Source organism: Zootoca vivipara, chromosome 11 (assembly GCF_965207765.1).
Source record: "Zootoca vivipara chromosome 11, rZooViv2.hap1.1, whole genome shotgun sequence".
Classification (NCBI taxonomy): Eukaryota; Metazoa; Chordata; class Lepidosauria; order Squamata; family Lacertidae; genus Zootoca; species Zootoca vivipara.
This window is the reverse complement of record NC_142594.1, coordinates 28711237-28726420: the sequence shown is the minus strand read 5'-3', so window position 1 is coordinate 28726420 and position 15184 is coordinate 28711237. Positions and strand designations below refer to the sequence as shown.

At 41.5% G+C, this 15184-nt stretch overlaps 1 protein-coding gene across 4 annotated transcripts in view; it reads right to left on the bottom strand.

Annotated features, from left to right (window-relative positions):
• Positions 1 to 504: 504 nt before the first annotated feature.
• Positions 505 to 15184, bottom strand: part of THSD7A (thrombospondin type 1 domain containing 7A) — a 282061-nt gene continuing 267381 nt past the window's right edge. For 2 of the 4 annotated variants that reach the window (XM_035129456.3, XM_060280749.2), the window contains 8 exons: positions 14226 to 14371; positions 12829 to 13003; positions 10535 to 10708; positions 9715 to 9810; positions 6275 to 6357; positions 5618 to 5828; positions 4800 to 4887; positions 505 to 3917 (listed from right to left, as the gene is read on the bottom strand). In XM_035129456.3, coding sequence (XP_034985347.3) covers positions 3833 to 3917; positions 4800 to 4887; positions 5618 to 5828; positions 6275 to 6357; positions 9715 to 9810; positions 10535 to 10708; positions 12829 to 13003; positions 14226 to 14371 — 1058 coding nt within the window. In that variant the 3' untranslated portion in view covers positions 505 to 3832. Of the gene's footprint in view, positions 3918 to 4799; positions 4888 to 5617; positions 5829 to 6274; positions 6358 to 7294; positions 7482 to 9714; positions 9811 to 10534; positions 10709 to 12828; positions 13004 to 14225; positions 14372 to 15184 lie in introns of those variants that run through there. The other 2 variants (XM_088653998.1, XM_088653997.1) reach the window with 2 other exon arrangements.

Here is a 15184-nt window from a genome sequence, read left to right as displayed (position 1 = left end):
CACGCCCCTCCCTCTAGGAAAATCTCCAGAGAATTCCGCCCAAGGCCTGACACCGCCAAAGTTCTGACGTATTCCTACCGGAAAGGCAAAACCTGCCAATGCAGGAAAATTCCTTTCCGGCCCTTCAACAGCGGCCTTGACGTAGCAGCGCCTGTGAACCTGTAGAGAAAAGGTTAACCTGCAAAAGAACATGAGTGAGGGTGGGAGAAGCTCTGGAACTGACTGGTGCTTGGAGGTAAGATTCAAATTCTCTTGTGTGAGCCGGACAGTCCCTCCCCTGGCAACACCTCCCCAGGCAATATTCGACACTGGGCTTGGGTAGGCAGAGACCCCTGGCATCCTACCTGGGAAGGCGATGCCAGCCCCGAACTACCAGCGAGTCACCTCTGGGACCAGGGGGCTGTGCGCGTCCACGCAAAAGTTGCCCCCACATTGATGTGTGGAGCAGTCATTGTTGTTACTCTGTGACCAGATAACACTTCAGTTATGACGAAGACACACCAGTTTTATGTTAATATTTATTGTCTGCATTACCGCAGTTATGTACAAATCTCCCATATGAAAATGTAAGGACTTTTACATTTTCACATGTGATCTGCATTAACTGAATAATGTTTGGTGACAATATACACAAATTTGCAGTAGTACATAAACATTTTGTGCATTAAAAAAAAGAAATATACATAATTTAAAAAATAAGAATGCATTACACCATTTACAAATTAACAAAAAGCTAATTTTCCCCAGACAGTCGCCTCCATACTCTACAAAAAAAAAATCTTTTCAAGTAAATTAAGTTAGGCAAAATAATTTTTTTAAACTTTGGGTGAGCACAATTTACAAAAGGTAAAAAGACAGATCTGTTTCCTTCCAGTGATTTTTTTTACAGTGATAATTACAGAATTGCTGAAATAGTTTTGTGTATGTAGTGCTGAATTTGGGGGCAGGGAGATGCTTAAAATTTCTGTGATAGGATGAGGATTTTAAGATCCAGAGACCGTAACAAATATAATCAGGCTTGTTCAGAACCAGCAAACATTGAAGAATTATTGTTCTAGTTCTCAAAGCAGACGTAACAATCTTTTAAAACCCACCATTTTAAAACGGAAATTACAAACCTCCACAATAAAAAGAAAATGTCTAGTCAGCTATTTTTTGGAATGGATTAAAGAGAATTGGTCACTGAAAACATTATTTTCACAAACTCACAATTTACCGATGTGGCTGCTTTAGGCACTGGATTTGTAGAAACACATCTTAAAAGCAACTTATTTTTATACAGATACTTCTTGTATTCCTGTTTCAGTGCTACCTTTCTGATCTCTAGATTTAACACAATCCAGACTGCAATTGTAGCCTTCCTACAGCCTTCCTCTCAATAATCTTTTAAAATAATTCTTTCTCTTTACAATTAAAGAACATCCTTTGTGCATCTCCCCCCCCCCTTTTTACACCCTGTAATGTAAATTGAAGATGCACATGTCTTGTGGAGCAATCTCTACCTGGGAACATGTCCCACCAAACACCATGGGACTTACTTCCAAGTAAGCATGCATAGGGTTGCACGGATAATGTAGTAGAAGTTCAGCTAACCATTCATTAAATTTGCTACTCAGTTTCCCAGCGTTTAATATCAGTAAATTAGCTGTGTTTTATATCCACTTATTTTGAACCTTATTAATCATCTTTCCAAATAACCTTTCTCAGGGCTGCTTAGAATAACCCTTGTGTTCCCATTACTTTACTGCTAATAACAGATTCACAAGTTATGATAAATCCTCATTTTGAAAAACAAACAAACGAAAAGCAGCATGAGATCAGACACTTTGACGTTGTGTGTGTCAACACCAGAGAATTCATAGTGGAAGCTTACTCCCATCAAGTTCATAAATCTAATTGTGAACCAATGCTAAAAATAAATGCATATCTTTCCTGTCTAGGTAGCCATTTTGGCATGAAACAGCTGAGAGTATTGACTTTTATCAACAGGCAATATAGCGGGGTGCATTATGAATGGTTTAGCTTATTGATACAAACCTGAGAAATTAGAACTAAAATCATTAACATGTAATGGATGCCTGATAAAGTTGATTAATTGTATTGCTCATTAATCTGCTCATAACTTGAACTAGACAGACATAGATGATGTCTTTAAATATTGATCTTACATTTTGCAAAGGTTGAGGATTTCTAGCGGCTAAAGGGGCTTCATATTGTAAGTTAATACACCAAAAAACCCATTGGAAGGGAAAAGGTTACTAGCGATTAAGCAGCTGTAATTGCCAGAAATATGATAGAGGAGTTGTACAGTTTTGAATATTCACAGAGTGGTGTAGGTTGGCTGTGTCTCATTCAAAGGAACAGTTCTATCCATGGAAATCAATAGGCAAGGAAGCTCCGAGAGTGAAATAGAGCCCCCACACTTCAACTAGGAAGTTGGACAATAATGTTTAAGAATTTAAAAAATATTTCTTGAGTCAGGATGGGGTGGGGTGGATTCAGTCAAGACTAAACCAGGTTATTTCAAATGGAAAGAGTGCTTATTGATTCTTCAGCAGTCAAACCATTAGCAGGAGAAAAATAAACAGGTATTTTGCATCTTTCAGCTTGAAAATATTGGATTATTGTTAAAGTATTCCCCCAAGATTAGAGGGGCAACCACTTTTTTCTTTTTTTTTACAAAGTTAGCAATATAAAAATCTAGTTGTAAACAACCTTCAAAGTAATTAGAAATCAACTTGAAAATCTATTATCTGTAGAAGTTGACAGAACCAGAAAGTAGACACTTAATGTTACTGCCATGGTATCGACTACAAAACAGCTGCTGTTACAAGAAATGGTATAAACAGTACTTGCATTAGCTGGCTTGATCCAGTCACAGTCCAGAAACTGATCTCTACTCTCAGCGGGACTGAAGAACTTACTGATAAACATCTGTACGATGCGATTTGCAAAGATGCCGCATCCTTTCCTTCATCCTTTTCTGAAAAGAGGCAGTTTCTATGGCAATACTAGGTAATAAGTGCATATCATGCTGCACTAATATAGTGCAAAAAATTGCCTTCCATGTAGCAAAAAAGTTGCAGGCAACAGTTTGAAAGTAAGAGAAAGTAAAAACTTATTACACACGGATATTAATTTCCAGACAACCTCTATAAAACATTGAACCTGAAAATGCTTCTCTCCTTGATAAGTGTGTCTATATGGCGCTTTTAGTACCTGGAACTGGTAATATAGGACAGAGTCTTTTGCAAGCCTGCAACCTGGGAAAGAGAGGTTAAGAAAAACCTACCCTCCCCTGCCAAAATGCCAGAACTTGCTCATTGGGTTGTTATTCTCAGTTAAAGTTAACATGTTGCTAAGCCCTAAAATGCCCCTTTAGCCAGTATATCATTTGACAAGTTAATACATATGGTGCAACGGAGTATATAAATTGTATATCAATCATTATAGACATCTTGGTATGATCTCCTCATGCTTACTGACTATATTAGCTTAATGCAGTGGATAGTTCTGGCATCAAGACACTCAGATGTCAATATTAGATCATATACAATGGGCTGGAGACACAAGCGGTTTTGCAGTTCATAAGTTTCAAAGAAGGCCACATTAAGATTCCCAGGTGCTGTGCTAACAAGATAAATTTGCCACCATAATTTGCTGTACTGACTGATGGTCTAGAACAAAGCATGTTTCTTGGAATATCCATGGCCATTGTGAAGTCTTTTTTTTTTGTCTTGTGGTGTAACATCTGCTCAGTAACGTACACACATGTGTGTTGTTTTTGAACACTACAGTTTCAAGAGACTAGAGTCAATGGGAAGTCATTATTTTACATATCTGCATCTCCATCGTAAGCCAGCGTTAAAGGTTTGAGACGGTTGTTCTGTCTTCTTTGAGGCTTCTTTGGCTTTTTGCTGCAACATGGGAGGGGGGGAACCAACTTTAGAAATTCAGATAACAAAGTGGTCAAAATAACATTACTTATCTGGGCCAAAGTTAAAAGTAATTCCCATGTGAGTTAATTTAACTGTTAACAGTGAAAATAGATTACTTGACTGTTGCATTTACTAATTGTCTGATTCAAGACAAACTTCTGATGAAAGCTAACATCCAACTCATATTTGTATCCAGTAATTTTGAATGGTCTTTTCTGGATTTGAGCAAAGATTTGATAGGAAAACCCAGCAACAAAAAGTTGTAGATTGTAGCTTCACTGTAATGTTGGGCCCAACATAAACTTAAATAGCTTTATAACCCACCTCCATTAATACATCGGGTTCAGTACAAATACAAATGGTGTTGTCGTATCTTCTTGAGTTTTAAAACAAAAACCATAGGCATTACTATTAAAATCAAAAACCATAGGCATTGTTATTAAAATCAACCTTTCCCCCTTTTCTTTTTGCTGAAAAAAAATCCAGCAACAACAATGAAATGTAGAACAGATAAAAAAAGAAAAAAAGCTGGTTGACATTGTGCCAAATGGAATAATACAGCAATAAAAGCTAGTTTTGCAATGATCACTTAATAGACATTACTAAGGCGGATGCAACAAACTGATTTGGGGCAAAACTGTAGGAATATACATGGATAGATCACATGCTCACTACTTTTATAGTCTAAAATAGCCTTCCTCAACCTGATGCCTTCCAAATGTTGTTAAGGCTCCAGTTCCCATGAGCTCCAGTCACCCTGGTCAAAGGTTAGGCATGAATGGGGTTGCAGTCCACAATGTTGGAAGGTTATCAGCTTGGGGAACGCTAGTCCCAAAAGTAATAAATGACTGAAGAACTCACCAGGCTAGATATACCATAGAAATAATAAAGATGAGCAAAACCAATGCACCAGCAGCTACACCATAAACCCAGGTCTTCAGCTTCCCATCTAAAAAGAATGAATGTTAGTCATCAGTCTGCAAGTTAGTACTCAACAAAAAAAAAGTTTTAAAGCTTGTTTTAATAAAAAGGCTTTCACACAGGTACGGTTAGTGATATTGTTCCATATTGCATCTTGGATGCTGCATGAAATTGCTTATCTGACATAGCACCTTTCCTTGCAACATCAGTGTGCAATGTGTCAATACAAAAAGGGCCAGAGAGTGAAGAGCAAAACCTGCCACGATGATTCTGTGAACTCAAGTGGTAATCAAGGACTGATAAGATTCAGAGCAAATACAGTATGTGCCCAGAGCCCAGAGAGGTGATATTATAGAACTTTCCCCCCTCACCCCAGATTCCCATTAACACTATTGTATTGATCAAGCTACCCAACATCTTCTCGGTCAGTGAATGTGTTTAGGGGCTGACAGTCAGAGGGGCAACTTCTACTTCAACCCTGTGCCTGCTTATTCAATTTAAGTTTCATTCTGAAATCTAACGCTTTTAGTTAAAGAACTATCAGTACTGTACAAGTGTATGAGTACACAAAGAACTAAAAAATAATAACCAAATGTATGCCACTTCTTATCCATGCTGTTAACAGAGGGGATAAGGTGTTGGCTCTTCCTGCATTACTTTGCATGTTTGCCTCCTATGAAAATTGTGCAGAGGCCAGGAAAACCCACTGCGTTCTACGATAGCACTTAGCAGCACTAACTATGCATGCGAGACTTCACCTGGTCCAAAAGGCTGCAGGAACCAAGTCCTTCCTCGTCCTGATTGGGGATTAGATGGCTGCGTGGGGTTTACAGCTCGACTGGTTTTTACATCTCCCTTTCTGTCGTCCACTGTGGGGATGACGACCACCGGGATGAGAGTGCACTGCTCAAGTGTGCCGTCAGAAGACATTACTTCTGTGTACCCTTCTTCACAGGCACACGTTCTGGTCTGCAGAGGAACAAGCGTTTTACACACAGTTGCAAATCCACGCATCGCTGAGCGCTACACAATGTGTCATGGAGCAATTTTAAAAGGGCCACACCCCACCACGGAAAAGCTGTAGTGGGGGGAAGATTTGCCAGATGCAGTGGGGAGAGATTTAGCTATGTCCACCCAGCTTCCAAATATTGACCAACTAGCTCAAACATTATTATTTTTCTCCAAGAAGTATTGGGGTTCCTTTTTGAGATTTTAATTGCAGCTAAGTTTCTTAAGAACACTTAGCTCAAACATTATTATTTTTCTCCAAGAAGTATTGGGGTTCCTTTTTGAGATTTTAATTGCAGCTAAGTGTCTTAAGAACGCTGCAGTCCCCACAGTTCAATATCATGCACCAACATGTGACTGGAGCCACATGCTGGATGGGTGGCTTGTTATGACACAGTAGCACATACCTCACTACAGTAAGAATAGGGCTGGCTGCACGGTGGCTTACATGACCTGTCAACATCTGGCTGGCGCATCACTAAGCAGCCTCCTGCAGAACAAAACAAATCACATTTTGACACAAATGTGCCTCTGAAGCGAGGAAGCTAATTGCTGCAGCTAGGAAAAGTGACATCCCATAATGGAAGAGGATGCTCTCCCACTCCTTTGCAGTTTCTCCGAGGAAGGACACAGCAACGGATGGATTTACTGGCATCGCTCTATGTCTCATTAATATGTCGGTGTGCCAGATGCTATTTTCCTCTTTACGGCTCACACAGGTAATTGGTTGTGTATGTGAAAATGTGCAGGGGATAACGGATGTTGAACTTTGAGAGGTAATTGTGTTCTTGGCAGGATGGCTTTAATGCCACTAACAGTACTATTGACAAGCATGATACATGGGAGAAAACATATTCACTACAAGATGAACGTCCTTTGTCTTCATCCTCCGAACACCGAGCAAATTTGCAGGGGCCCCCCACAAGAAGGGGTTAGGTTACCATGCAACATTTTGGAGAATGTTGAGATGGCTGGAGTTGTAGTCCAACACCATTGGGGGGCTCACATGTTCCCCATCCCCTTCCTTGAAGGCTGTTGCATGCATGGCAAGACAACATGCTCAAGACTAGAGTAAAACAAGTAACTGAAAAAATATTTTGGTTCTCAAGAGGTGATCTTTCTTGGTGCTCTGCTCTTAATTCTCGGTAGCTAGAAGGTTATGAATGTGGCACAGTTATTGTTTTAAACCAAAGAAGCACACACAGGCTTTCATCATTGTTTTGAGCCAGGATTCTTGTTGCCATCGTTCAGTAGTACCCAGTTTGCCTGTTTCTTCCTCAAACAACTTCAGCAGTAAAATGTAGCTGCCCACTCAATATAAGTTTGCTGTTGCATCCTGAAACAACTATGCCCATGTACTGGTGAGAAACAATGATGAAGTCCTGACAATAGCAGATGCAATTAGATGCAGTTAGGTAGCTGTACGTTAACCAAGGGATTAACAGAGAACCAAATCAGTCTTGCTAGCTGGCAAGTGAAATGGAATAAAGTCTGAATGTCCTGGCAATAAGATGCACATGCCTGTAAATGCCCTTATTGCAAAATGTCAGCCATCTGGGGGGCTACAGGAGGAAAGAGCAGCTTCATCACCCGTTTCATTTTGAATTAACGTATCTGTAAAAATAATACTTGGATATAAGAAGGCCACTCGGAACCATTAGGCTGTGATAGAAGTAGAACATGTGAGAAACAGTGCTCTATAAGCAAATACAAATGTCAATGCAGTTGAACCGAGTGAGCTTCAAGATAGCACATATACATTCTGACACTGCTACAGAGAAGCATTACAGCATCAATGCAATGTTTTTAGGCCCAGCCCTCTTACTTCCAGAAGACTGCACATACTGTCTGTTAAAAAAACACACACAGTGTAGAATGGCTATCAATAAAGTAATACTAGCCTTGGAATGATCTTATGTGAATAGTGCTGTAATCCCCCCCCCCCCAACTGCTTTCAATTGGAAATCCCACTGTTTACTGCTGAATCGGGGAAAACATCACTTGGGTTTTCTGCAGATTGTTCCAAATCAGCAGTGATCAGCAGGTTTTCCAGGGGACAAAAAAGAAACCTCTTGAACCCGTGACTAGAAATCACAGGATAAACAAAAGTGTGGATGGGCCCTGAGTCTGGATATATATATAGGCACACCCCTTATCCTAGATATATTTCTCCTCATTTTCTAAAAACCAGAGCCTTATGCAGATGTTAGAATCATTGGTGTTGAGGCGAGCACTGGGGAAGGAAGAGGAGTGCGGGGGGAGTGCCCCGCCCCCGGCAGCGCAATCCCAGCAGGGTGCCATCGCAGCTGCCTCCCTGCCCGCACTGGGCGCCCAGCCCCCAGGACATGCGCCCCCAGGATGTGCACCACGCCCCTGCAGACACTGCACCACACCCTCAGGACGCGTGCCAGCCCCACCCCCACCTGCTCTCCACCCCCCGGTGCTGGAGCATGAAGCTCCGCCACTGGAGGCAAGTAGTCTTTCTAGTGGTGGCCCCTTGAAAAATGAGACTCCTCCTGTCACAACAAGTGTGCTCTTTTGGCATGCTCTTTTATTGGATGGGGTGGGAGCTGCAAAAATGTTTTATGTTCAGGTAGACCTCTGAGATGCAGCTGGTGAGTTGCTATTTCAAATGCTATTTCTTAGTTTGTGTCGATTGTTATGATTATATGCTTTTATTAAAAAAATGTTTTACATAGTAATTATAGGGTTATATCCAATGGCAACTTTCTCTTAGCAGAAAGCACTTCCACTCTCACAAGGTGGGATACCTGATTTTTGCCGGTTTCCACTGCTCACTTACTTCCTTGAAAAGTTGCTCCTAAGAGTTGCTATGTTACATGGAGAGCTGCCGTAGGTGTGTGTGGTGGTGGGGAACGAGCAAAACTCATGTTGTGTGAGTAGAAGTGTTTTTCTCCAAGGCAAACTTGACAGTGGGTACAATCCATCATTTTTATTGCTGGAAACTGCTTTGAGGATAGCATCTGAGAAGCAGGTTCTAAAACCTTTGAAGACACACAACCCAGCCAAAATGTAATTCCGCCGACTTGGATGGGAAGCAGTTTTAGATGTGCTAATCTCTTCAAAATCAACAAGACATAGAAGTGCTTTAGGCTTGGCTGAATTTTAACAAATATGTTGAAGTGGCAGAAATCTGTTCCGTGGGTGTGCTCTACCGCTCCCAATCCATATTACACCCAAAGCTAAAGGAGCTAGTTAGCTATGGTTTGGCTTACACAGTAACTAGCAATTCTCAGGAACCCAATGCAAAGCTAATAATCACAGGCTTTCATGAGTGCTCATTAACATTTCGTAGGAAACTTCAATGAGCTCTGAAACACGTATATGAGTAGAACTTTAATACCTGTAGTCTGATCCTAACAACCCTTTAATAACTCTTAAGTAACCTCTTGCAGCCTATCATGTCAATAATCCCTGGATTAATGTTGTGTAAGAATTTGCTAATTTCATAAGCAATCACAAACACTAATCACATGGTGTCTACCACTGACATTATTACCCACAGAAGCAACTTACAACACAATATAAACACTAAAAACCAATTACAACAAATCAACCCCCCCCCCAAAAAAAGCCCTCACATAAATACAAATAAATGTCAGGTGTTACAGAACCCGCTCCATTAAAAGTGGCCTCAAGTACTTTAGACCCTTCAAATTAAGGGCCAAAATTCAAGGTTAAAAGGAAGGTTTTGCCTACGTCAAGCAAGCCCTGCTGGGGGGTCCCAACACAGCACCCCCATCTAGATCATAGCAAAGAGATATTTCTACTTTTTCTGAATAAGGCTCAAGAGTGTTCGAGATTGTGAAAGGGGAAGAACACTTACCTGTAACATTTAATCCATCTGACCTTTGGCACCATACTGTTCGAGAAGATCCCTTCCATGGGCTGGCCATCCATTTGTATTCATAACACTGGCCATCTGAATTGGAAACAGTAGCACTGTCAGAAATCCTCCATTTGGCTTGAGAAAAACATAGGGAACTGCCTTTTACAGAGTTGAACCATTGGTCCATCTAGCTCAGCATTATCTGCACCAGCAGTGAGGAATCCTTGGCCTAGTTCACTGCCAGCACCTACAGTTGGCCCAGGAGGCCATTTCTAGAGAATTCCACCAAGCTCGAATCATGTGGCATGATTTGACATAACCTGTCAGGCAAGCTTAGCTAGAACACTGGAGAAGTCTGTGTGCCCCTCGTCCCCTCACCCACCTTTTTCTCCCTTCTTGGTCAAGTGAAGGGGAAAGGAGAAAAACAGGCATATTTTGCAAGCAAAGGCATCTCACGGCACTTGGCAGGAGGAGGGAGTGGAGGCCGCTTCAAAGAGTGCTTTGACTGGTGGACAGCCTGTCAAATTTGACTGGTGAGGCTGATCCTGATGAAAAGGTTCCCCACCCCTGCTCTAAACCTAAGGAATCTCCCAACTCTGCCTGAGCTGGAGATCTTCTGCATGCAATGCATGTTCTACAGCTGAACATTGCTCCCTACTTCTCCCTCTCAGGGCAGCAGAGTCAAAATCTCTATCCTGTGTTCTTGTTTCTGTAGAAGCACATTGGTTCCCTGTTCTATTTTCCCCCCCTGATCAATGGTGAGTTAACAGAGCACATATACTTTAAGACTCACTTGCCTATAGATTTTAACACTCACCATTACACTGCCTTGTTTCCAATACTTGCTCTGGGCAAAGGTGTTGATTATCTAGGTCCTGAATGATCACCGCTCGAGATCGAACTTGTATTCCCCCAAAGCCAAGATCTTCGCCATTTACACAGGTCAACTGACAGAGGCTCCATTCTGCCCACTCCTTTAAGTAACAGTCACCTGCCCAAAAGGTATTAATGAAGAAGTTAATTAACATGAGGGATTTGCAACATTATGCCACAACCTTAGTGTTAAAAGATTTGTATAGGATTATTTGGTTGCAAATCATGGATCTCCTGCCCCAGCATAGTTGTTTTAATAAACCTCACCCAAACCCCAAAGTGATGGCACAAATAGACTTGGTTGTTTGAACTGATAATCTGCTCATTGGTGTATCTGGTATTTCGGTATTCATGATCTGAAAGCAGCAAAGACTATATACTGTACATTCCTGAGTATAAGACTACTTTTTAACCAAGGAAAATCTTCTCAAAAGTCAGGGGTTGTCTTATACGCCGGAATATACTACCACACCCAAAGCTTTCTTATGGCTTCAGAGCCACACGAAACACAGCATGTTAAGTGAATGTGGGTTTCCTGGAAAGTCAGCTTTACCAATCGTGCCCTGTGTATGGGGGCCATAAAGTGAAAAAGGCATCTAGGCTTGCAAATGAGTTTGGAGCTTTAATTATTTTAGCAAAAGGACTATTAAAAATTCATGTTGCCTTACATTACGTTGACAACAAATAAAATCAACTTCATGTTTAACAGGATGCCTTAATGAAGGGGATTTTATTTGCTAACATTAAGGACTCGCGTAAAGAAATGAATTATTGAATAAACGATGTATGTATAATAGGAGGGCATGTAGTGTTCTTTGGAAACATTAACTAGAGTGCCTCATTAACCCATCCCCAGAGGGCAGTTAATCTTTTCTTGGGTGAATTGTGGAGCCATTCAAGCAAAGGTCACTTCCTCTACAAAATTATGAGTGAACAGCAACAATGTCCCCCACCCTGCCCTCGTTATTTTTAAAGATTACAGGTATCTGTTAAAGAGCAATAAATTTGAGCTTGAAGCATTGTAGCACTTGTTCTGATGTGCTGTTAGGATCCAGTACTGAGTTGACATTAGAGAGCAAGTTTTGTTAAAAACTTTATCTGAACCTACAGCCCTGCCCATAATCACTCTTTCAAATATTGTTACAAAAGCCCCAAGAAAGCATTTGATTCACAAGAGTGATCTTAGATTGGCTAATAATGCCCATCTGACCAATGCAGGAAGCATCAACCCCATTCTCATGGGATTCATTTGCCCTTAGTGATGTCAGCACGTAGCAAAATCTTAGTTTATACAAACATGTATACAAACATTGTATGCCTCTTTTCAGCCCTAAAAAGAGTGCCAAAGGCAGTTTACATCATCATTTTTTTTTGTCATTATTAAGGACAATAATGAACACAAAACCAGTTTAAACATTGTGGTGTCATGTGTGACCCCAGATTGGCCTAAATCGCTTGGGGAGGAATGAAACAGTGGGGTAAATAGCAGCAGCCAAAGGGTGAAACAGCAGTTGTGAACAGTAATGAACAGCCATCAATGCTTTTGGATGGCCAGCTTTTGGATGGGGGAATTACCTTCACCCAAATCAGCACCTGGTGGAAGCTGAAGGACAACTAGAGAACAATTGGCTCAGAGCTATTAGTACAGGCTGCAATTACTTCTGAACATTTACTTTCAAAAGGTGGGTGGGAAATCACATTAAATTGGAATAAATCCATCTCAGAAGGTGTTCAAGGCCCAGTGCTGGCACCAGGACCAAGAGCAAAGTTTGCTCCTTCTCTCCTTTGGCTTCAAAGAGTCTTTTGCCAAGTTGAAAGTAGGAGGAACTACATGAAGGGAGTTCACCCTTGAGCCTAATTCACAGCACCAGGTGGCTGAGAGCTCACATCAGCCTGCTGCTCTAATGTTTGCTAACACTTGAAGCATGAGTACTGCATCCATGTGCAGCCTTTGGGCCCTGGGGTAAACCAAAGGTTCTTCTTAAATGCAGGTTTTTTCCTGCACACCTTTGGGTTCCCTCTCTTATAAGGATCTAATCCTGCCTACTCCTTCTTGTCTGGGTTTCCAGTGCAACCACACAAGGGGCTACATAATTTACCGGTAGATCACATTCTCATGAAACTTTGAGTGAGCAGATAACTCCACTGACTGTAGCATACAGCAATGAAATGTGGGAAAGAACATAACTTTCTAGGGTTCAACAGAGGTTCATCATTCATGCAAACACAGCTGGTCACCTGGGCAAGGTAGGGTACATGTTTCCTCAAGCACCATTTTCTTATTGCCATCAACAACCGGTTCAATTTCCCCACAAAATTCTTCATCCACTATTTTCCCAGCATCATCGCTGGATCCATCATAGACCACACAGGAAATGTTTCTGACTCTTGTCCCTTCTCCACACTGAGCATTCTGGAAGAAGAGAACCATAAAAAGGATTAGGTTGCAGGTGGAAAAAGCCATTGCTCCTACTTCCTCACAAGGGTGAAGAGAATTCCACAAACATTCAATGGGACTTATCAACTGGCAGGCAGCCCAAGTGTATCAATCCCATTTAGCTTGCCAAAGTTCATATGATTTGTGGTAGCCAAGGCTAGTGCTTCTGCCCTATCTTGTTCAGTTTCTGATCTCTTAGCATTCTAGCATCTCCTTAAGCTTAGCACAAAAGATATATGAGAGAAATCAAGCTGTGCGTATTTTCTAATTTTATGCATGACGGCAGGCATAATTTCTTAGTGAACAAAAGTCTTGGGAAGGAAGGCTTACTATCATAATGTAATTACTGAATGTAAAATAACAGAGAGTCGTTTTATGTATGCAATCACCATTTAGTGGGTTTGTTAAGTTTACTTTTGAGTGTGGAACTTCCCTCTGGACTCATGCAGGCTTTCTGATTAAGCAAAACCCTCTAGATCTTTTAGATCTGTTGCCTTGAAACATGCTACCACAAATATTCAGAAAGAGGTTGCACCATGCCAGAATGTGCTTGCGACTGTAGCTTTTTGTAAACTGCTTTGTGTGTTTTTCTTACACTCTAGTACAGGCACCCCCAAACTGCGGCCCTCCGGATATTTTGGCCTACAGCTCCCATGATCCCTAGCTAAGAGGACCAGTGGTGAGGGATGATGGGAATTGTAGTCCAAAACATCTGGAGGGCCGAAGTTTGGGGATGCCTGCTCTAGTAGTATATACATTTGAAGAAATAAATAGAATAAAAATTAGTTTGTGCTCCTGCATTAAACTTTCCTTACACAACGAAAACCAGCATGTCAGAGGCAAGACTCAGGTAGAATCTTTCCTCCTGACACAACAGCTGTGTAATGATGGGCAGATAGTAACTTTGTTTATTCAAACATGGATTCTAAAGTGTTATAGTCCTCATGAGATGTTCCTCGCTAAACACTGGAAATTGAGTCACAAGAGTGAGACATGTGAAGCAGTATGGCTGGTTTCCATTTCACTTAAGAAGTCTGAGGTAGTGCTCAGCTCACCTTCTGATACCTCATTAGAATGAAGTTTAGAGGTACTTAATAAACAATATAATAAGCTGTGTGTGTGTGTGTGTGTGTGTGTGTGTGTGTGTGTGTGTATCTGAGGATGAGATGGAGGGAAAGGCTTCAAACTTTTGTTTTACCTCAACTTTGCATTCATCCCACTGACTATACTGCCACCGATAACAGGGCTTTACTGGACATGGTTTGAACTGCTCCATTAGCGAAGGACAAGGTCTCCCGTCACCTTGGAATGGTTGAATAATAGTTCTCCTGCGTAGCATCCTTCCTTCAAAACACAGAGAGAGGAAGAGAAGCGAGAATGTAACAATGACATTAGTCTCATGCATCAAGGAGTCTCAGCCTCTGGCTTCCATTATTCAGGATCAGGATTGATTTACTTAATCCAGACCTGGGTCTGAAAGCAATAAGGAACCGGTTGTGAATGTGTGTAGAGTTTCAGCTCCCACTATGACTGACCATTGGCCTTGCTGGCTGGGGCTGATGGGAAATGGAGCTCAATGACACGTGGAAGACCCCTTGACATCAACAGAGACTAAGGAACGAGCGAAAGGAGATCTTGTGTCAAATCAGTCTCCTGGGTGAATGAGAGAAATGCCAATTCTTAGCTGGAGGTCAATATAGGTTCTTCAAGTTGTTAGGCCATACTGGGCCATCCAAAGGGACAATTTGAGCCGTGGTCTAAGATTTTGAGGGGTGGGGAGGGGCCTGTCAGTATTTTGCTTACTATGCAAATCTGTGCTACACTATGTATAGTGATGGTCATGAATAATAATAATAATCAGAAGAAAATGATGAAGAAGTTGGGACCAGAGATCTGTCCACAGTGTAGGCCAAAGTTGGCTTTGCCTTCCTATCGTCACCCCAACAGCCCTAGAAGCCACCCATAAAATGCTCCTTGTAAGTTGGGGTAGTCTGTGACATGAGGGGCTAAGCAGAAAGGAGGAAGGCACAGAAAAATGCATGGAATCATTTTCTATGTATGGGGTTGTCATGGGCCACTTCATTCAGCAGGGTCTTCCAACCCTTGGAGGTGCCTTTTCTAAGAGCTTGCAGGACTGCCAGGGAGAAGATGGGATAG